The sequence below is a fragment of the Chaetomium strumarium genome, assembly GCF_033439665.1.
Source record: "Chaetomium strumarium strain CBS 333.67 chromosome Unknown B0T15scaffold_1, whole genome shotgun sequence".
Classification (NCBI taxonomy): domain Eukaryota; kingdom Fungi; phylum Ascomycota; class Sordariomycetes; order Sordariales; family Chaetomiaceae; genus Chaetomium; species Chaetomium strumarium.
Window position 1 is genome coordinate 6,161,136 of NW_026944429.1, and position 20,617 is coordinate 6,181,752.

At 56.7% G+C, this 20,617-nt stretch overlaps 7 protein-coding genes across 7 annotated transcripts; 4 read left to right on the forward strand and 3 right to left on the reverse strand.

Moving 5' to 3' along the window:
* The first annotated feature begins 3,531 nt into the window (after positions 1 to 3,531).
* Positions 3,532 to 4,879, forward strand: B0T15DRAFT_68076 (uncharacterized protein). The gene has a single exon (XM_062871195.1). It carries the CDS (start codon positions 3,723 to 3,725, stop codon positions 4,791 to 4,793), a length of 1,071 nt encoding a protein of 356 aa, XP_062727037.1. The 5' UTR covers positions 3,532 to 3,722; the 3' UTR covers positions 4,794 to 4,879.
* B0T15DRAFT_68077 (uncharacterized protein) lies at positions 4,880 to 7,601 on the reverse strand. The gene has a single exon (XM_062871196.1). The coding sequence runs from the start codon at positions 7,422 to 7,424 to the stop codon at positions 4,965 to 4,967; it is 2,460 nt and encodes an 819-aa protein (XP_062727038.1). The 5' UTR covers positions 7,425 to 7,601; the 3' UTR covers positions 4,880 to 4,964.
* Positions 7,601 to 9,056, forward strand: B0T15DRAFT_68067 (RNA 3'-terminal phosphate cyclase/enolpyruvate transferase). Its single transcript, XM_062871193.1, has one exon. It carries the CDS (start codon positions 7,778 to 7,780, stop codon positions 8,999 to 9,001), a length of 1,224 nt encoding a protein of 407 aa, XP_062727039.1. The 5' UTR covers positions 7,601 to 7,777; the 3' UTR covers positions 9,002 to 9,056.
* Positions 9,057 to 10,378, reverse strand: B0T15DRAFT_68071 (uncharacterized protein). The gene is made up of 2 exons (XM_062871194.1): positions 9,902 to 10,378; positions 9,057 to 9,838 (listed from the first exon to the last, which is right to left on the reverse strand). Exons 1-2 carry the CDS (start codon positions 10,150 to 10,152, stop codon positions 9,112 to 9,114), a joined length of 978 nt encoding a protein of 325 aa, XP_062727040.1. The 5' UTR covers positions 10,153 to 10,378; the 3' UTR covers positions 9,057 to 9,111.
* Positions 10,379 to 11,744: 1,366 nt separating this feature from the next.
* On the forward strand, positions 11,745 to 15,731 carry B0T15DRAFT_482330 (uncharacterized protein; the record flags this gene model as incomplete). Its single annotated transcript, XM_062866095.1, has 4 exons — positions 11,745 to 12,090; positions 12,199 to 13,884; positions 14,176 to 15,551; positions 15,624 to 15,731. The coding sequence occupies 4 exons, from the start codon at positions 11,745 to 11,747 to the stop codon at positions 15,729 to 15,731; spliced, it is 3,516 nt and encodes a 1,171-aa protein (XP_062727041.1).
* Positions 15,732 to 16,355: 624 nt separating this feature from the next.
* Positions 16,356 to 19,385, reverse strand: B0T15DRAFT_520917 (NPL4 family-domain-containing protein). The gene is made up of 4 exons (XM_062868533.1): positions 18,942 to 19,385; positions 18,762 to 18,886; positions 17,208 to 18,687; positions 16,356 to 17,139 (listed from the first exon to the last, which is right to left on the reverse strand). Exons 1-4 carry the CDS (start codon positions 19,023 to 19,025, stop codon positions 16,849 to 16,851), a joined length of 1,980 nt encoding a protein of 659 aa, XP_062727042.1. The 5' UTR covers positions 19,026 to 19,385; the 3' UTR covers positions 16,356 to 16,848.
* Positions 19,386 to 19,420: 35 nt separating this feature from the next.
* Positions 19,421 to 20,552, forward strand: B0T15DRAFT_68143 (Sec62/63 complex, subunit Sec66). The gene is made up of 3 exons (XM_062871199.1): positions 19,421 to 19,727; positions 19,797 to 20,098; positions 20,154 to 20,552. Exons 1-3 carry the CDS (start codon positions 19,622 to 19,624, stop codon positions 20,451 to 20,453), a joined length of 708 nt encoding a protein of 235 aa, XP_062727043.1. The 5' UTR covers positions 19,421 to 19,621; the 3' UTR covers positions 20,454 to 20,552.
* Positions 20,553 to 20,617: the final 65 nt, after the last annotated feature.

Genomic DNA, 20,617 nt, shown 5'->3' on the forward strand with positions numbered 1-20,617 from the left:
TAAGATTATGCAGCCAAGGATCCCAGACAGTCCAACTCCGCGGTGCCCTTTCGAGTTCTGATATCAAGTGATACGGATGACCTGTCTCACACGAAAATGCCACTGCGTTGGGGAAAGATTGGCAGTTTGCATGCAGTATGTTTGCCAGTCACTGTGTGTTCAACTACCGTGCGTGAAGCACGACTGCCGACAGTGCAAGCTGCATTGGTTATTATCCAGGGCCAATGGTACAATACTGTACCTTACTGACAGCTGTTCTGACTGACTTCCCAGATCAGGATGGATGGTACTGACTATCGCTACGGCGACTCTCCGAATTGTTACGACATGTCATAAGCTCTCAAGGAACTCTTTTTCCGTCCGACCTGAACCGTCCGCTTTCACCTTGCATGTACGCACAGACCCGGAGTCCACTCACCAACCGGAGCGCGCTTGGCTAAGTCTCCGCGTCCGGAGCTCGAGCAAGGGATCTGCAGTCCTGCACCTGGGGCCACGACGTGTAGGCAAGACATGCTGGAGCTCGGCAGACAGAGTCGGACCCGGCCCCGTTCATTGGTCCGTGCCTGTTCCCGCCGGCAACCCGGACCTCCTCCGCTACCCGTGCCTCAGGGCAGGGCCAGCCCTCAAGGTTGGGGAGCCTGGGCCGCCTGTATGTTGTACGCTATGTACATACCACTCCATATGGTGATCATGGTCCGTGGTGTAGGTAGCCCCGTGAGCCCTTAGTCGCCACATCCATGCAGATGTGTCGTCTATACGCAGAAGTGGTAGGCGGCGGCTGACCTGGAAGTCAGAGCAGTCACCGTCGCTTCTTCGAAGCCGGTGTCGCAAAAAGAATACATCATCCGTCACAAACGGCCCCAGGGAAGTACATGTAAGTCTCACTCGCAAAGAACTTAGCCAGTCGCCACTCGGTATCTCAGCCAACCAAGAACCCGTCCGATACCAACAAACAAATGCCGACGCCAGGGGGCTGTAGCGAGTCGTTGTTCTCAGCGCGCCTGCAGAACCGACGCACGGCTTGACGCCGCAGTCAAGGTGAACCAAACAACTAACTGTCAATTTGTGCGCCTCGGAAGCTCACCGACTTGTGTGTCTTCCCGCCCCTACGGCCCAGCCCGGAGGGATTCCAGGGGATGGATAAGGTGGCCGGTGAAGCCCCGCATGTTTGCTGCTTCTGGTTCGCTCGGCGACCAGTGCAAGAATGCCATAACTCCCGTCTCTTGAGGCGCTGCTTGCCATGACTTGCAATGCTGCTCAAGTCACGTGGGCTGCGCTGCAAGCTGCAGGTCGCTGCGGGAATCCGAGGGCCAACATGGGATGGGAGAGGGGATGTGACTGGTCAGCATTGCTGCGGCCCAGCCTGGGTTGGCCGCTTTGACCCGCTCGTCTGGCCGGCGCATCTGGCCGGCTGCACAGCACGGCCTCCACGCCCGCGGCCGACGCCCAGCAACCGGGCTCGTTCGCGGGGCCTCCCGAGGGGCCTCGGCCGGGGAAAGCGAAGGCCTTTTTAGCACGGAGGGCGAGCCAGGTTGCAGCAGCGGGCCAGAGGTAAGGCCGGAGGGCCTGATCGTCCGGCAGTTAGTTGGGTTGGGTTGACTCACTCTTCAATTTGATGGCGGAGTGCCTTGCTGTTGGTTCGGCATGCATGGGAAAGGGAAAAAAAAGGTCTGCTGTGCCGGCGGCGCCGTGAGTCTGTTGCGAGGCCGCTGTCACGGCATCACAGCCAACCGCTGCCATACGGCCACTAAGCGTCTTGCTGCTTGTATTCATTATCTCGAGGTACATCCATCGGGACCGGTGGGTTCAGACGACAAAGAAGCTCCATCGTGTTCCACCAAACTCGCAGCTGATAGAGTTTGCGTAGGACAGGACGCAAGCGCCGCTTCCCTTAGGTCTTATCCCTCCGGGCCTCTCTGCCCCGGGATTTGTCAACGAAGTCTGGCAACACGGAACACGCGGGTCCTTTCTTGAAGCTGACGACAAACGGATCCGACCCACTGTGATGGTGATGGGACCGACCCGGGTTGCGGTCTGTGTCGCCGCCGCGCCGCGCCGCGCCGTGGCCGTGCCGCTCTCGAATTGATGGGTGGCATGCGAGGAGAGGGACAGCTCTGTTGCTGATTCGGCAGTCCGTTTCCCCGGACTCCAGATCGGCGAACACAAACACGACATGCCTCCATGAGTCCACGGCCACCCATACCCTTCTCGCTGTCATGTCTGCGATCGGTCCGTCACGACATGCCAGGTCGTAAGCTCGCTATGGATGAGTGGGCTCTGCTTACTACTCGTGTCGCAGTTCTGAAACCACCGAACCGAGTGGCGTTCGGGATGGTTGCGAAAAACAGAAGGTGTGCGTGTCCCGAGACTAAGAGCAACTCGCTGCTTACTCACTCATCTTTCTACCATTACGCACTCGCGGCATGACTTCTATCCTACATGTAGCAAACAGGTAAGAGAGATAGGAGGCGCCGCTCGAGTGAGAAGCAAACTATAGCTGAGAACTTGTTCCGAAAGAAGAGGGTAGTCATGAGGTTGACAACCTCGGCTCATTGACCATGTCTTCCGAAGTCCTGTTTACGTCCTTATGTCCCTATTTCTCGCCTCCGGAGACGGCTTATACGTCACGGCCTGTCTGAGCTAGAATATGACAAGAGAACACACCTCACCACCTCACTTCAATTGGTCCGCACTTTACATGCCTCACTGGCCTCACGGCCACTCAACTCATGGCTAAAGAACGCCGTATTGTACACTTGCAACTTGTGAGGTAGACTGAAACTATCGGACGCCTAATTGAAATGCACTCCTCCCATTATTTTGGGCTTCTTTATCGTCTTGTTTGCCTTCCCCTTCCTTCTTCACCTTTCCTCTCTTCTTCATATTGTTCTATTTTCCTGACTCCACTTAGACATTCAGCGGAGGTGAGGAGCTGGGTGTACAGCTTCTTCTTAACCAGGGCGTGCCACTTTACCATTCCTAACGTCGCCTTATTCATGGACTAGCGGCTTGGATTGACATGTTGCAACAGGAGAGTCAAGAAGACAACGTGCAGACTGACATCGGCCCCCGTACAGTAGTAATACTGTTCCGCTGAACCAGGTAGATGACAACGGGAGCTAGACGGAAGAAGAGTAAGAGGATGAAAGAGTTCGAGATCCGACATTCTTTTTCTCTTGAAGCTCGGCGGTGTCGTATCAACTCCGAGCAGACAAAATTCTATACACCACTGTTGTCTCGGTCCTTGACATGCAGGCCGCGATTCTCGGAATCCGTTCTCTTGAACCAAGTGGGTCGTATGGTAGTCTCCCCTTGACTCATCGGTATATACACCAACCCTGAGTCGGTCTTCCAAATGACAAATGGTCTCATCAGTACTAGGAGTCTCCTAAATTGTTAGAAAACAGTGAAGTTGACCGCATTGAGTTGAACCACCTCGAGGATAGAGCAGGAGAACCCTAACCCTGACCAACCACACCTATCTAAGGTAGATGTCTCCAGTTTCATGCTTCTTCGCTCTACATCTTGTCTGCATCCTCATCGAGCACTTGTCATACCACACTCGATACTTATTTGACATTGCGGAACTGTAAAGGCGAACCGATTTTTATTATTTCCATGTGAATAGCAGGTACACTCTGGAGGAACCCGAAGGCTATTGAATCCTGCCAAATCATCGACGCAATCCAACTCAACTCTTCGACGGAACCTCATCACCCACCATGAGCACCCTCAAACACAACCAACCGCCACCATCAAAACAAGATGAAGACTCAGAAGAGGAAGACTACATGAGCATGACCTTCGCCGATTCCTCACTGGATCCCACCGTCAACAGCGCCCAAAACGGCGAGACCTCCCTCCAGCGGCGGCTCCGCCTCAAGCGCGAGGCCGAGGCCCGCGCCCGCCCCAAATCCAAAGCCGAGCTGGCCGCCGAGGAGGAAGCCCGGCGCGAGGCCGCCCTCTCACAGTCGCTCCTCACGTCCCAGCCCAAGAGCAAAGGGCTGGCTATGATGGCCAAGATGGGCTTCAAAGGCGGCGCGCTGGGCAAGCAGCCACAGCCGCAGCAGCAGCCGCCCAAAGAACATGAACAACAACAACAACAGGACGGCGATGGTGAGGAGGAGGGCGGGGTTAAGGAGCAGTGGCCGAGGACGGAGCCAATCCGGATCCAGATCAAGGACGGGCGGGAGGGGATCGGGCTGGAGAGTGAGCGGAAGAGGAAGATCAGAGAGGCGGCCGAAGCAGCGGGGGAGAGGGCGAAGCGGGCCAAGGCGGAGGAAGGGGAGTATAGGGAGCGGATGAGGCGGGAGAGGGAGGCGGCGCGGCTGGAGCGGCAGGTTATGGCGGGACAGAAAGTTGCGGAGCGGATCGCTTTGGAGAAGGAGGACGAGGAGCAAGGGAGGGACACAACGTCATCACGCCCGCTGAAGGCCGTACCCGTTGTGTGGCGGGGCCTGGTCAGGGCGCGTGAGGAGGCCGAGAGGGATCGGAGGATGAGATATGACCTCGAGCAGGGCCTGTCGCGGCTGCCGACGTACGAGGATCCGGAGGAGGACGAGGATGACAGGAAGGCGTTGGGCAAAGCCCGCACAACGTATGTTGCCGCGGAGGACTTGGACGAGGAAGACGCGGAATTGGACGAGTTCAATGCGCTGCCGCCGGAGGAGAGGCTGCGCCAGGTGGTCACGTATCTGCGCGAGGGGTACCACTACTGCTTCTGGTGCAAGTTTGAGTATCCCGACGAGAAGATGGAAGGATGCCCGGGATTAACAGAGGAAGACCACGACTAATTTGCGGCTGCCCGAGCTAGACGCTCTACTGCGACCATGCACACCAGAGAGCCAAGAGCAGCGAGTGAGGAGTCGCCCGTACGGGCAGGTTGAATAGAGCCATAGTCCACACACGTCTATCCTTATTGTATGTACATGCAATATATGCACCGGCTATTCGAGGCCAGCCATTTACTTGCCCAGCTTGCTGCGCTTCGCAATCTGGTCCGCGTCTTTCCGCACGACAATATCATACACGCCCATCTCCTGGGCAGCCTCTTCCACCATTGGCTGTACCTCGTCGGGGCCCGCGTTCTGCGCCCCTGCTTTAAGCAGGACCAGCTTTTCCAGCACATCATGGAGCTCATTTATCTTATCCTCCTCCGTCATCTCAACCCCGGGATGGCCCCGCCTGATTAGCTCGACCCTGTGCTTCTTCATCAGTGTCTCAATCGTCCTCCTCCCGCTCACGAGGCGCTCCATATTCCGCCTGGTCCTGGCCTGCAAAGACCCAGCGCCCGTGGCCAGCTCGATGAGCAGTGCCTCGGGCGGATGGAAGGCAAAGATCTCTCTCATCGCCCGGGCCGCGACGATCATGCCCGAGTAGTCTTTGGCCTTCAGCATGCTGAACAGGATTGTCCTAGGCAGCTGAGCAAAGATCGTGGGCGAGTCAAACGTCCAGGTCGTCTCAACCATGTCCCTGAAGAACTGCCTGCCCGAAGCGATGTCTCGCCTCGCGAGATCGGGGTCGCGCTGGATGAGGCGGTTGACAGAGAGGCTGTTGAACAGAGTAAGGAATGTGTGCCCGTCCGGGGGAACGTTCTGCTCCTTGGTCATGGTCTGGTAGAGGCTAACCGCCTTTTCGGCATCACCATTTTGCGAGTACGACCGGATCAGCTGGTTCATGAGGAAGCTCGTTGTGCCAATTTCGGCGTCATCGAGGACCTCAAAAAGCTCCTGCAGGCGGCCGTGAAGTCTGCGGGAACAGTAATTCTCCGCTAGGAGGGAGAATGTCTCGGCAGTTGCTCTCGTCCGGCAGATGAACTTGGGTTCTTCCTCACCCTCCTCGACGACGGAAGAATGGTGGTAAGGATCGTGGAATGAGACGAGTTCGTGCCGTTGTCGCATCTTCACATAATCCAGCCGAGCGCGGATCATGTCCCATGCCAGAGCCTCCGCCTTCTCGAGATTCTGGGCAGACCCTGACCTCATCCAGGCTCCAATGAGGCCGTTCAGCTGGATAGGCGACGCCGCTACTCCCTTGCTCTGGACGTATGCCACAACTTTGTAGGCGCCTTCCAGGTCACCCACTCCGATGAGACGTTTCAGCCACTTGCCGATGAAGAAGTAGTTGCCTACCCTCATGGGCAGCCTCGTCTTCCCACGGACGTCGACAGTGTCCGAGAGCATCATGTCGACAAAGGCCTGGAGGGCATACTCAACGTTGTCAGACGTCAGGAACACGGCGATTACCTCGTCGTAGTCCTCGATCGTCATGCTCTCTCCAAGCAGAGTCCGCATATCCCTGTATGCTTCCCAAGCCTGCTCGATAGTGGCTTCTTTGCCGGCCAATGCCCGGATGATGGGAATGAGAATGCGCGCGTTGGGCGGGTGTGAGGACTTCAGAAGCGTCTCCGCGGCTCTTTGCGCCCGTTCCGTGTCTCCATGCAGACAACACATGCGGACGCCGAGCTCCCAGTAGTCCGTGAACGTCTCGCGCTTCGACCCAAGCGTCACCACAGCCCTCTTCCAAGCCGCAATAGCCTCTTCCTCCCAGCCCTCGATGAACATGGCCTCTATGGCGAGTAGCTGTTGCGAGTCCCGTAGCGCCACACCGGCGGCCTGCATGTCCTTCGCCAGGATGTAGATGTGCTGCATCCGGTTGGGATTTTCGATGCCGTCCCCTTGCCATGAGAGAACCATCCACAGGAAATTCCAAACCTCCTGAGGCACGTTCTGCCACGCCGTGGAGAGCGCTTTCCTCGCGGCAGAGTAGTACTTCCAGCACTCCGCCAGGTCCTTGGCCGTCGGGGTGCCGCCCTTGACGACGCTGTCGCGCGCCAGGAAAGTGTTCAGATTGGCAACGGTCCGCTGCTGGTTCCCGCTGAAGCCCGAGATGCGCAGCAGCCCGTACTCCTCGGCTTCTGGGCCCGTCTTGCCCTTGTACTGCAGCCGGAGCGTCTTCTTGAATTGTTTTCTGAGCTCGTCGGCCTTGTCCTGCTCGCCCTGCTTCTCCATGCGCTGCAGCATCTTCACCGTGCTGACCATTTGTCTCTCAAGGCTGTTGATGGCTGCCTCGACCTCGGCGTCCAGTCCGCCGCTCACTTCCCCGAACTCATCATTGTCACGGAGGCGCCGGAGTCGTCCGGAGGGCTCCTGGTCGAAATAGTTGACATTGAGCTGCTCTGACGAGCGAGACGATGGATCGGCGTGTTGTAGTTCTTCGAGGAGTACTTTCTGGAGCGCTGCAGGGTCCGGCACGGCCTGGACTTTTCGGGTGCTGGTAGATGGTGGTTGCGCTCTCCGAGCGGCGCTTGAAGATTGTCTTGCGAGCCATGGCCGCGCATTCACGGATCGCAGACTGTCGAGGCACGACTTGCAGACATAGGTGCTGCATCGGCCAAAATCGAGAGCGAGCGTCCTGGGCGGCATTTTGGGAAGGCCTAGATTACTGTAGACACATCGGGTATTATGAGGAGCGGAGCTATATGTCCTGTATGGTAATTCCAAATGCTCTGTTCCCAGCCTGTGAGACTTTGAACATTCCTCTGGCCGGTCACTTGGGCCCTCTCTCCATCAATGTCTTTTATGTGGGGCGTTCCACCAATGTCTCTTATCAGAGTGACAGAGCCTGTCGATAAGCACCTTACAGCTTCTGACCGCCCGGCAGAACTGGCAGGAGCCTCCAAAATTTCTGGAGAGCACGGTACGCGCAGGCTCAGGCTCGTTCCTTTTCATCATCGGCGATTGAGGCGGTCCAATCGCACCACAACACAACAGCCATCATGTCGGGGTTAAAACCAGAAGTCCTGCGTTTCACTGGCCACAGGGCCTTCACCCACCGCCTCGTGTTGGCCACATTAACCGGCCGACCAGTGCATATCTCCAAGATCCGCTCCTCGTCTCCAACCAACCCGGGCCTGGCTCCACACGAGGTCTCCTTCCTCCGCCTACTCGAGGCAGTCACCAACGGCAGCGTCATCGACGTGTCCTACACCGGCACGACCGTCATGTACCAGCCCGGTCTCATCACCGGCACCGTGCCCGGCGTGGGCGCCGCACTCCCGAGCGACACCATCGAGCACGTCCTGCCCGCCAATTGCACCCGCGCCGTCACCTACTTCCTCATCCCGCTCGCCCTCCTCGCGCCCTTCTCAAAGGGCCACATGAACGTGCGCTTCTCCGGTCCGGGCGTCATCACCTCCGCCACACACGGCACGGGCGACATGTCGATCGACACCTTCCGCACGGCGGTTCTGCCCCTCTACTCGCTGTTCGGCATTCCGGTCGAGCGGATCAACCTGACCGTGCTGACGCGGTCCTGTCCCGGCCCGGCCGGCAAGGGCGGCGGTGGCGTGGTGGAACTGCGCTTTGCCAGCCAGGTGCGCCTGCCCAAGACATTGCACCTGAACAGGCGCCCTGGCAGGATAAAGAAGATATACGGCGTCGCATACTGTACCGGCGTGTCCGCAAGCCATAATAATCGAATGATCACCTCGGCGAGAGGGGTGCTGAATCAGTTGTGCTCAGACGTGCGCATTGCGGCGCAGTATGATACGGCGCCGCTCGTGGCGGAGAAGGGGAGCGCGCAAAAGAAGAAGATCGGAATCGGTTTCGGGCTGAGCCTGGTCGCTGAGTCCAGTGCGGCGGGAGTGATATATGCGGCGGACGAGGTGGCGCCGCCGCAGGGAGGAGTGGTGCCCGAGGATATTGGCACCCGATGTGCGTACCAGCTGCTCGAGGTCATTGCGCAGGGTGGCTGCGTGATGGCGGCCGCTGCGCCTACAGTATTGACACTGATGGCTATGGGGTCTGAGGACGTGGGGAGAGTGAGGCTGGGAAGGCACGTCGTAGGGAGCGAGGAAATAATAGGGCTGGCGAGGGACTTGAAGGTGTTTGGCGGGAGTAGCTGGGGTATATCGGATGCAGGCGATGACGACGGGAACGGCGATCTGAAAGTATCGGTGAAAGGCACAGGGGTTGGTAATGTCGGCCGGAAAGTAGCGTGACAAAATCCAACTCTCTCTTTCAGAAGGTGCGCTCTTGCAGATCAAATGAGGCCCAGTGGAAGAGAACGAGGTGTTGTGCAACTAACTGAAGAGGGCAAGGTTAGGTACTGCTACCGCTGCTGCCCCCGGATGAGCCGACTCCGTCGTTCTGCCGCGAGCGCGGCAAGTGTAGCACTATAACCCAGGGACCGGAGCGAGTACGCTGCGGCACTCTGAGCACCGCCCCCCACGCTTCGGACAGCGTGGATGACATGGAAGTTGGATAGGACGGCGTTGCCGGACCTTAGTATATCCACCATATCGGCATTCGCGACGGCCGAGGAATATGTGTCTCCCGTCCGCTCGCCGTCCGTCGGGTTCCTCTCAGCATCCTGGGCGCTGTGAACCTCCACGTTCTCATCTCGCAGTACCCCACGCTCTTCGGCATCATGGTCCTGCGTCGACTCCTGCGTCACGGCCTGGCCGGTTTGGCCGCCGCTGAAATGGAGCGTCCGCAGTGACGGGACGACAATCTTCTTGAGTCTCTCCCTTTCCTGGTGTACTGCCAACATCAAGCACTGCGCGCCCAAGATCACCAGGTCGAGGAACAAAAAGGCGAGCTTCGTCGTCGGCGGTTTCTGGCCGACGAAGTCGATGATGACACCTCCGTGCAGGTAACCGCGCGTCGCTTCCCCGGCTTCCGGCAGGGCGAAGAGAATGTGCGCCAACATGCAGAGAACGCTTGGCACGAAGATGGTGTATATGTGCGGATGCTCGGCGGGCAGGAGCAGGCCGTCTTTGGGGGTTAGGAAGGAGTAGTGCGGCAGGAGGCGGAGCACAAATCGGAAAAACGAGCATCTGGAACGAGAAAGGTTGGTAAACCTCTTTCGGATAGAAGGGCCAAACATTGAAGAAACTCACTCCATGTAATACAAGGTGCAGATGTAGGCGAAAACGATCATGTCCAGGCTCTTCTGCAAGTGGCTGATGAACTCGAGCTTCTTGGCGAGCCCCTCCCGCTGCTTCTCCTGTTTTTGCGATGCGGATCTGTTCTGAGTTTGGTCGTCGCTTCCCCTGCCGGCGCGCATACCGTGCTCACCGACGCCGTGCTCGCCATCGGACCGCGGCGGTAGCTGCCGGGCCGCAGAGCTCGGGCCCGGATCATCGTTCATAGCTCGCCGCAGTTTGGGAGAGACCGGTGTTCAAGTGGCCAAAAGATCACATAGTTGGTGTGCCAGTTTTCAGATTGCCACCTGGACGGATGGAGATGCCCTTCTCACGCAAACACTGAGGGTTTGCATTAGAACCGGCAGGGTGATCTAGCGGAAGAGCTCACTGGCGTAGGTAGGCTGCCGTCACGTCGATCGTAGCGATGCCCAGAACCTGCGTGGCGCGGCTTCGACTCCTGCCGGATCAATTCTACGTCTTGGCTTGCTGGAGACTGGGGGGTTAGGGTCTGAATCGCTTTACGTAAGCGTGAAGTTCGAAGATATCAAAGTGCATCAAGCATTGTGACGCAGATGCGTGTTGCATAACGCTATGGATTGGTGAATGAGCAACCAGACAGAGGAACCGACGGCTATGGTACCTGTTTCCCAACCTAGCGTCACTTGGACTCTAACTGAAGAGCCCAGTTCGCTACATAGGAGATTTCCTGCGAGCTTCTCTACAGAGTGCGTGCTCTGGCACGTGAGGGGATTTCTTGGACCCTGACTTGAGCTTGACTCGACTGCTGGATGACAGAATACTCTGTACGCGCGAATTACCTAGGTTAACTTGAATCACCACTGCGACGGTCATTTCGGTACCTCTGTAGTTGGTTATACCTAAGATGTCTCAGGGAATGCACTTTAGTTAGTACTAGTAATTCTCAGAAGACGACTACAAGATGCTCAACTGCTGTCGATGACTCAGCGTTTTACACCTCTCGCAATCAACATAGGTCTTCTCAGTTCTGGCGTCGCTGCGAAAAGCGTCCCCAACAGTCTGGGTCTTCACCCGAAGCTTTCAGGGGATTGGCCAATGAAATGCAGGCGAGATCCGCACAGCTCACCGACCAGGCTCTTAGCTTCGCGGGGCTAGTGCGGGACGATCGCTGGGGCCCACTCTAACTGGACCGCAAGCTTTGACTTTAAAGTGCGCATGCGACTTCTGCTCAAGTGAATTCTTACTGGTACCCAGCCAGCAAGTTTGGTGGGAGTATCGTCGTGCTTAGATTTTCATAAGCAGGAGTAAGGGGTCTTCATGTCGGTATAGCAGCTAGTTACTTAAGTACATCAAAAGGTCACGGTGCTTCTCAAGGAGCCGACGTAGTAGGTAGTATGTGGAAGACTTGAGAGTGAGTCAACATCACAATCCCCTGTCAAACCGACACCACATACCCATGTCTCTCATTCTGAAGTTATCCAGATCGGCGGGCGCTTCTCCGGCTTCGGATGGCCTCTCCGCCCAGTAGCATGGAAAATTTTTGTGTTTGGCGTCTGGGAATCAATTTATCGGAATGGATGAAGAGTCACATCTCTTATCAACTTATCGATCTCCACACAGACCGATCTCTCTTATTTTTTGGACCAGGGCAATCGCGATATCGACATTGTCATGCAAATCCCATCTTTCTCCTTCTTCTCAGCCGCACAGCACCCAACAAGGTCCGGGACGACCTGCGACATTGTCAATTGACGAGCACGAGGGACTGGAGTGCTGCCTGTGACGTCGAAGCGGTCTGTTTTTCGTATCCGCTTCCGCAAAGCCTCTCTTCCGCATAATGCTGTCTGCCGTGTACAAGGCGGGCCGCGCTCCGGCCGTGCTCCGTCATGGTCGCCGGGTCCCAGTAACGTCGTCCCAAGTGAGGACACTGACATCGGGCGCGCAGAATGGCGTCTTTCGTAATGCACAGACTGAGCTCGCGAGCGCCAGGTTGAGTCAGAAACGGCTCTTCTCTGCCTCTGCCGCCAGTCTCAGCTCCGGCGCTGCGCAGCCTGCTCCCGATCCCAAGGCCTACCTCTCGAGCGGAGTGGTAAAGCCTAAGGAGCACGTTGGCGTCAAGAAGGTCCTCGTCATTGGTAGCGGTGGTCTTGCCATTGGCCAGGCTGGAGAGTTCGACTACTCCGGTATGTCTCATCATGAGCACCTCCCAAGACGATCCCAGGCGAATGAAGCATGAGTCAGATGAGGACACGCCACGGCGGGTAGAGGCTAACGGCAGCCTACCCACACAGGATCGCAAGCCCTCAAGGCCCTTAAGGAGGCCGGCGTGGCCTCTGTGCTCATCAATCCCAATATCGCTACCATCCAGACGAACCACGTCCTCGCCGACGAGGTCTACTACCTGCCTGTCACCCCTGAGTATGTCGAGTACGTCATCCAGAAGGAGAAGCCCGATGGCATCTTCCTGTCCTTTGGTGGCCAGACGGCCCTCAATCTCGGTGTGCAGATGCAGAAGTTGGGCCTTTTCGAGAAATACGGCGTCAAAGTCCTTGGCACCAGCGTGAGGACATTGGAGCTCAGCGAGGACAGAGATCTGTTTGCGAAGGCGCTCGAGGAGATCAACATCCCCATCGCTAAGTCCATCGCCGTCAACACGGTTGACGAAGCCCTCGACGCCGCGTCCAAGATCGGCTACCCGATTATCGTCCGCGCTGCCTATGCGCTTGGCGGTCTGGGATCGGGCTTCGCCAACAACGAGGAGGAGCTGCGCAACATGGCCGCCCGGTCACTCACCCTCTCGCCTCAGATCCTTGTCGAGAAGTCGCTCAAGGGCTGGAAGGAGGTCGAGTACGAGGTCGTCCGTGACGCGAACAACAACTGCATCACGGTGTGCAACATGGAGAACTTCGACCCCTTGGGCATCCACACTGGCGACTCCATCGTCGTTGCGCCCAGCCAGACCCTGAGCGACGAGGAGTACCACATGCTGCGGTCCGCTGCCATCAAGATTGTCAGGCACTTGGGCGTCGTTGGCGAGTGCAACGTCCAGTATGCGCTGCAGCCCGATGGCTTGGACTACAGGGTTATCGAGGTCAACGCCCGTCTTTCTCGTTCGTCTGCCCTGGCTTCCAAGGCCACCGGATACCCGCTGGCGTATACCGCCGCGAAGATTGGCCTGGGCCACAGCCTGCCCGAGCTCCCCAATGCAGTGACCAAGACGACGACAGCGAACTTTGAGCCCTCGCTCGATTACATCGTCACCAAGATTCCCAGGTGGGACCTGTCCAAGTTCCAGCATGTCAAGCGGGACATCGGCAGCGCCATGAAGTCGGTGGGCGAGGTCATGGCCATCGGTCGTACCTTTGAGGAGTCTTTCCAGAAGGCCATCCGGCAGGTCGACCCTAGGTTCGTCGGCTTCCAAGGCGACAAGTTCGCGGACCTCGACTACGAGCTGCAGAACCCCACCGATCGTCGCTGGCTGGCCGTCGGCCAGGCCATGCTGCACGAGAACTACTCTGTCGACCGCGTCCACGAGCTGACCAAGATCGACAAGTGGTTCCTGTACAAGCTGCAGAACATTGTCGACTGCACCAAGGAGCTCCAGCAGATCGGCAGCCTTGGTGGTCTTAAAAAGGAGCATATCCTGAAGGCGAAGAAGATGGGCTTCTCGGATAAGCAGATTGCTATGGCCGTCGGCAGCACCGAGGACCAGGTCCGCGCTCGTCGTTTGGAGTTTGGCATCCGCCCTTGGGTGAAGAAGATCGATACGCTGGCCGCCGAGTTCCCCGCGGATACCAACTACCTCTACACCACCTACAACGCGTCGTCTCACGACGTCACCTTCCAGGACAAGGGCACGGTCATTCTGGGAAGCGGCGTCTACCGGATTGGTAGCTCTGTCGAGTTCGATTGGTGTGCCGTCAGCGCGACTCAGGCTCTGCGGAAGATGGGAGAAAAGACCATCATGATCAACGTGAGTAAACAGTCCCTCTGTAGCAACTCCATATCACCAGGCCAAGCGATGCTAACTGTTTATCCAGTGTAAGGTCCCTTTCGGCACCTAGTACTTTTCCTTCGCCTCCTCTTCATCCGTCGCCACCTCTTCCTCGACCTCCTTATCTTCTTTCCTATCCCTCTTTCCTTTTCTCTTCCTTTCCTTCTCCCTCCTCTTGTCCCTCCTCCCCTTTCTCTTTGTTTTATCTCTCTTCCTTTTGTCCCTCAACTATATCAACACCAGAGCCTTATTGCTAACGAAAAATCTTCACCAGACAACCCAGAAACCTATTCCACAGATTTCGATACTGCTGATAGACTCTACTTTGAGGAGCTGAGCTATGAGCGTGTCATGGATATCTACGAGCTGGAGAGCGCTGGCGGTGTTGTGGTGTCTGTGGGCGGCCAGTTGCCGCAGAACATCGCGCTCCGTCTGCAAGAGACGGGCGGGGCCAATGTCCTGGGAACGGACCCCCGCGACATTGACAAGGCCGAGGACAGACAAAAGTTCTCCGAAATTCTCGACAGCATCGGTGTCGACCAACCGGCGTGGAAGGAGCTCACCTCGGTTGAGGCTGCGGAGCAGTTCGCCGAGCAGGTCGGCTATCCTGTCCTTGTGCGTCCCAGTTACGTCCTGTCCGGCGCTGCCATGACCGTCATTCGCAGCAAGGAGGACCTGAAGGAAAAGCTGGAGGCCGCTGCCAATGTCTCGCCCGACCACCCGGTGGTTATCAGCAAGTTCATTGAGGGTGCTCAGGAGATCGACGTGGATGGTGTCGCCTCCGGCGGCAAACTCATCATCCACGCTGTCAGTGAACACGTGGAGCAGGCTGGTGTCCACTCTGGCGACGCTACCTTGGTTCTCCCTCCTGTGAGCCTGGACGAGACCACCATGTCGCGGGTGAAGGAGATCGCGCAGAAGATCGCTCAGGCGCTGAAGATCACTGGCCCATTCAACATGCAGATTATCAAGGCTGACGACCCCGAGGGCGGCCTCCCGGCGTTGAAGGTCATTGAGTGCAACCTGCGTGCCTCCCGGTCATTCCCCTTCGTCAGCAAGGTGCTTGGCACCAACTTCATCGACGTAGCCACCAAGGCCCTCGTAGGCAAGGAAGTGCCCGAGCCCACCGACCCGATGGCAGTCAAGCGCGACTACCTCGCCACCAAGGTGCCGCAGTTCTCGTGGACCCGTCTTGCCGGTGCCGATCCTTTCCTCGGCGTCGAGATGGCGTCGACGGGTGAGATGGCCTGCTTCGGCAAGGACCTGGTCGAGGCCTACTGGACATCGGTCCAGTCGGCTATGAACTTCCGCGTGCCCGAGCCTGGCGAGGGTCTCCTCTTCGGCGGCGAGCTGAGCAAGAAGTGGCTCACCACCGTCGTCGACTACCTCGCTCCTCTCGGCTACAAGCTCTATGCTGCCGATCAGGAGGTCAAGCAGCACTTGGAGTCGACGTGCAAGCACAAGATCAACGTCGAGCTGATCGAATTCCCCAAGGAGGACAAGCGCACGCTGCGTGAAGTCTTCAAGAAGTACGACATCCGCGGCGTCTTCAACCTGGCTCAGGCCCGCGGCAAGACGGTCATGGACGTCGACTACGTCATGCGCCGTAATGCGGTCGACTTTGGTGTCCCGCTGTTCATGGAACCTCAGGTTAGTCCCGTCTCGCGAACAAGGAAAACACCAAACAAAAATATCGAAGCTAATGTTCTCCCTCTGCTATAGACTGCTATGCTCTTTGCTCAATGCATGAGCGAGAAGCTGCCTCGTCCGGGGGGCATTCCCTCCGAGGTCCGCAGGTGGTCTGACTTCATTGGTGGCAAGCCCCTGTAAATATAATGATGATACCTTCTATCGAACTATTTTGATCATGGAGTTTCGAACATCAAAAGACATGTCTTGGGGGGGCGTTTGAGGGTTTTTTGGGGGTTTGAGCGAAGGGCGGGGTTTGTTCTGTGGCATTTCGAATCTTTCTTCTATACGCCCTTCTAGTTTCGACGAGCAAGCAACGCTTAACTTGAAGGTGATTTGTTGTTGTTGGTTTGAACCATGATATCTACCTTAGGTATGTTTGGCTGGTATGGGGGGAGCGGATGGTGACGTGGAGGTGAGGCAGGTTCACGTCATCGTCTCGGTTGGAACTACCTCATTCCGATCGATGTAAGATATCATGGATATGTAGAGATATCCCCGGTCGTCAACTGTCTGTTTTGAGTGAGAGGGCGGTGGGACCATTGAAGTTCTACAACTATGAGCAGTTTCTTTGCATTGACAGATGGCGAGGTAGCCGAAGTGGCTACATTCATAGACCTGTTATTAACGCAGCATTATAAGTCCAGTCCTGTCAAGTCGGGGGTGAAGAGATTGTCGTGGGTGAAGAGATTGTCGTGGGTGAAGAGATTGTCGTAGGGGTGAAGTGAGACTTTCCACTAGAAGACCGGGTGAGTAATTCAGGAGGTTCCATTGATCGTTCCTGGATCGAGTCTTTTACTAGGTGCTCTAGCCATATGATACACCCAATGCTTTGACATTGTTCTGTAGCTCAGAGAGGAATGTATGCACGGCGATAATAGATGGATAGTGTATAATCGATGAGCCATCCACAGGGTTCCACCGTCACCTCCATCATGCACCGCCTCAACAAGTGAGGCAATCTATGATGGCGAAACGGGTTTTGCCTCTGTGTTATAAGACCCGACCTTGGCTGATTCGTGTTCTTAACTACTAGTATCACCATCCACGTCTTGTTAAATGCACCCAAAACATCAGCCAAAGCGAAGCAGGAAGCCACCGGTCTCCTTCTCTTCTATGAACCCCGATGCAGCCAGAACTCCTGCCGCGGTACCCCCATCATCAATTTGATCCACCGCAGCCCGTCATCGCACTGATTGAGGCGGCCACCTACCCGGCGCCACCGCGCCACGTATCATCTTCACCGATAGTGAACGTCCTACGTCGGCGAGAAGGAGCGGTCTTCGTTCAGCCTGACAGCAGCAAAACGCTTAGCAAGGGGTTCTCGGACGTCGTTGTAATCAGCTCTGCGAGATGACGACGACCTGGCGTACTGCTCCTCATCCCCATCGCCCTGGTCGTCGTCAGAGGGTCGGGGACGCTTGGAAAGTCTCTCACCAGTGGATTGCAGGATCATGTGCAGCGTCTGCCACCCGGTTGTCGATCGCAGCTGGAAAGACTCGGCCAGGTCGTGGTGTGCGGCGACCCTGCATAGGAGGGCCTCTTCCTCCTGGAGAGGGATCCAAGGTTAGCGCCTGCATGTACTTGCCAAGTCAGATATTGATGCGAAAGGCATACCTTGGCTAGTACACCCATCTGGTGGATGTAGCAGAGGAGGTGAAAATCGGAAACGGGAAAGCTGTCATCCTTTTGGTTCACCCTCAACGCCTTTGCAACGGCGGAAACCTCCTGCGCCTCTCCGATGTATTCCCGATTCTCGATGGGGAAACCGCTGTCCTTGAAGACTGGCTTTGGTGTCTCGGGGAAGCCGTGTGTGAGGGTGACGAAAAGATATTCGACCGGGAATGCCGGCTTAGCATTTTCTTGCACATTCGCTCCATATTCATTGATTCGGCGATAGAACACCTCAGGGATATACCGCGTCCGGCTTATCGAGCCGTCATCCTCTTCCTCCGCGCGAACGAGCATTTGCGTAGGGTCAACCGAAGGCTCGATGATGTCTGCCCTAACCATTTCGACCGCGTCATTCGACATTTGATACGCCGAGATGGAGATCTCGCCTTTTTCGTTTCCAGAGATGACACAGGTGACATAATTGGAACCGAACCTCCCGGTATCACTCCACTTGCTCGGCTTGGGGTGTTGAGCTTGCATTCGAGCAGCGAAGACGATCTCTTGCGATGCGAGGAAATAGGAATCCGCGTGCCGCTTGCAGACAGCGCTACCGTCCCCGTTGCCCGCGTCCAGGAGATCGGTCCATATCACGCCGACCTGTTCCAAGCCACAGAACTTCGCCATCTGATTGACTTCCTGCTCGTTCTCCCATGGGTTGAGCGAGATGCCATCAACCTCGTCGATTTGCGGTGGCTCATAGATAGCCTCCACCACAGCCTTGATCCCCAGCGGCACCACGTCGTACTCCATGTATTTGCCGTAAAGGATGCCCAGGCGCTGTGCGCCGGTTCTGCGCCAGGCGTCGAGAAACTTGTCGACGATCTGCGGCGAGGCGAACTCGACATGGTCCACCATGCGGAACGGCTGGGGTTGGAGGGTGATGGCACTGGGTTGGCACTTTGTGCAGATACCTTCCGGCCACTCAGGGTGTCCCGATGGGCAGTTGCGCTTCACCCGGTAATAGGGCTCGACAAGCGGGGGTATGAAGGAGGCGCCAAGCTCGGGCTTGTTGGTGGCCGAGTTGACCTTGCGCATGTAGGCGTGCACCGACATGTACTTGATCTTCTTCTCCTCTAGATACTGGGGGTTGAAGGGATCCAGAGGCATGCAGTAGTCGCACATGCCCTTTGGCCCGTGGCGGCACATCTTATTATCTCTTTTTCTCGGAATCTTGCCATCCCGCCTGTCCAACCGGTCATCCAAGGGAGACTGCCGAACAACTTCCCACGGGTTCTTGATTCGTTCCGCTGATGCGCCCGGAGGTGGATCTATCGGGTGGTCTTCAGTCGGCAGCACAGGTTTCCCGTTCAGTCGATTTGTGGAGGACAATAGAGGAGCTGACGACGACGGTATTTCGTCATCTGCATTCCCGTTTGTAACGGCATCTTGGTGTTGGTAGTTGATGAAGATGAGGTCCCCATGACTGCCACGAAGTGTTAGCCTCAACAGTTTGCGACGCTCACCCAGAGCACGCCAGACGTGGCAGAATGAGCTTGCCTTAACCCAACCTGGCCAATCTTAAACCTAGAAATCTCGCTAACATTCTTCGAGTCGCGGCCACTCGGGTGGTTTGACAGGGTGATGGTCCTGGAATCGACGGTGGCAGGGAGCTTCGGGGTAAGCTGTGCTATTGTTAGTCTTGATCGCCGATGGGCTTGAGCAACGTCTTCCGAATACCTGGCTCATAAGGTGGCCAAACGTGTCGTCTTTCTCCGCCGTTAAGCGGAACATGCCATCCGGCGACCGCACGCGTAGAAGCATCGTGAGCTCAGCGACCGAATGGTTGGCTTCGAAACGGTGGTCTGTACCGTTTTGCTTGGCTAGGCAGGGTCAAGGAAATCCAGAATAAGGTGCTTTATGAGGAGTGCCGTTCGTGTGAAATGCTTGACGATGGGAGAGTTCGGATAGCTTTGGTGCTGAATGAGGGACGAGAAGTCGAGTTGGGAGCTTTCTTAGCTGGTGGCGGCTGTGAGCTGCTCCAGTCGTTCTCAAGTTTCGTCATACAGACCTGCCTAAGCACTGAGCTGCCCCTCAGTGTAGGGAGATGCGGTAGATGCATATTGTGGGGAGCACTACCTACACGCTTACAGGCATATCAGACGAAGTGGTCCCTGCGCTAGCCTGACCCCTGTCCTTGCCTGCAGCATGCTGGTGGTTGATCGCCAAGACCCAAAAGTTGTTGTCCAGCTGTTCTTTCGGGCCATGCTCGGAAGGGCAAGATCCATTGAGGGCCACCTTTACAGTTCACAGGCTGTCCGACCTCGACCTCCGACAAGGTGCCCAACTCCCACGCTTCTTACTCTAGTCTTCTTAGTGTGCACTTTGTCGCACCTTCGCAGCGCGTTCTAGAACTCGCCATGTTCGACGTCAATTGGAGGGGGCTGCTGCTCCCCCTGGCTTACCTGGCGGTGCTGGTCGGCACCTTCATGACATTCTCTACTGTTTACCGGAAGAGGAAAGCCAGTACGTTCTCCGATTGTTCTAGCATCCGACATGCAGTGCATGAAGAAACTGACCTTTTCGCCCGTCTAGTGCAAAGCGCAAACCTCGCGCCATGGTTCGGCCCACATCTTCAGCGCAACATCTACCTGTCGCTATTACACATGGAGCCCGAAGAGGGATCCGAGAAGGCGCCCAAAGTTCCAGACAGCGTCATCAGGGCCGCCCTCTTGAGACGCGCCGTCGAGGATATCCACCGCATCATCCAGATCCGTACTGCCAAGGCGGCCTGCAGCTCCCTGCTGCAGCGGGGGAGCGTGGGGGATGATCTGTGGCAGCGATTCCAGCGCGCTGAGAAGGAGATGGAGGAAGAGCTTCGGGATGTCGTTATGGAGGTGGGTTGTTGTCGGGCATGGTTTTCAGCTGTTCGCGTCTAACAAAAGCTTTCAGGCAAATGCCCTCGTGCCGGGCTGGGGCCAGATCATCTTCCAATCCGCCAACGAGATCGCGGCCAACAAGGCGCTACGGGACCGGCTGGAAGAGATCGAGGCACAGACGGAGCGCGACAAGGAATGGTGGGAGAAGCGGCGGGCCAGCATCAAGAGGGAGTTCATGAAAGAGCTAGACGAGGAATCATCGGAGAAGGCACAGGTCAAGGCCGGCAGCGAAGACGAGCCCGTCTTAGTGGATACAGATACCCCGTCAGCCACTCCGTCAGGAGCTTCCAAGAAGAAGAAGGGCAAGAAATAGGGTTCCGCGGGGCGCCGCAAGAAAGGGCGAGTCGACTGTGCTCGGATTTAGTGCTGTATAAGTATAAAAGGGGGTATGTACATGGTTGCCCAGGGCTGTCTACGCATAGTTGCATGGCGTTTGGGATGATACATTGCTTGGTTCGACTTGGATCTGCTTTTTAT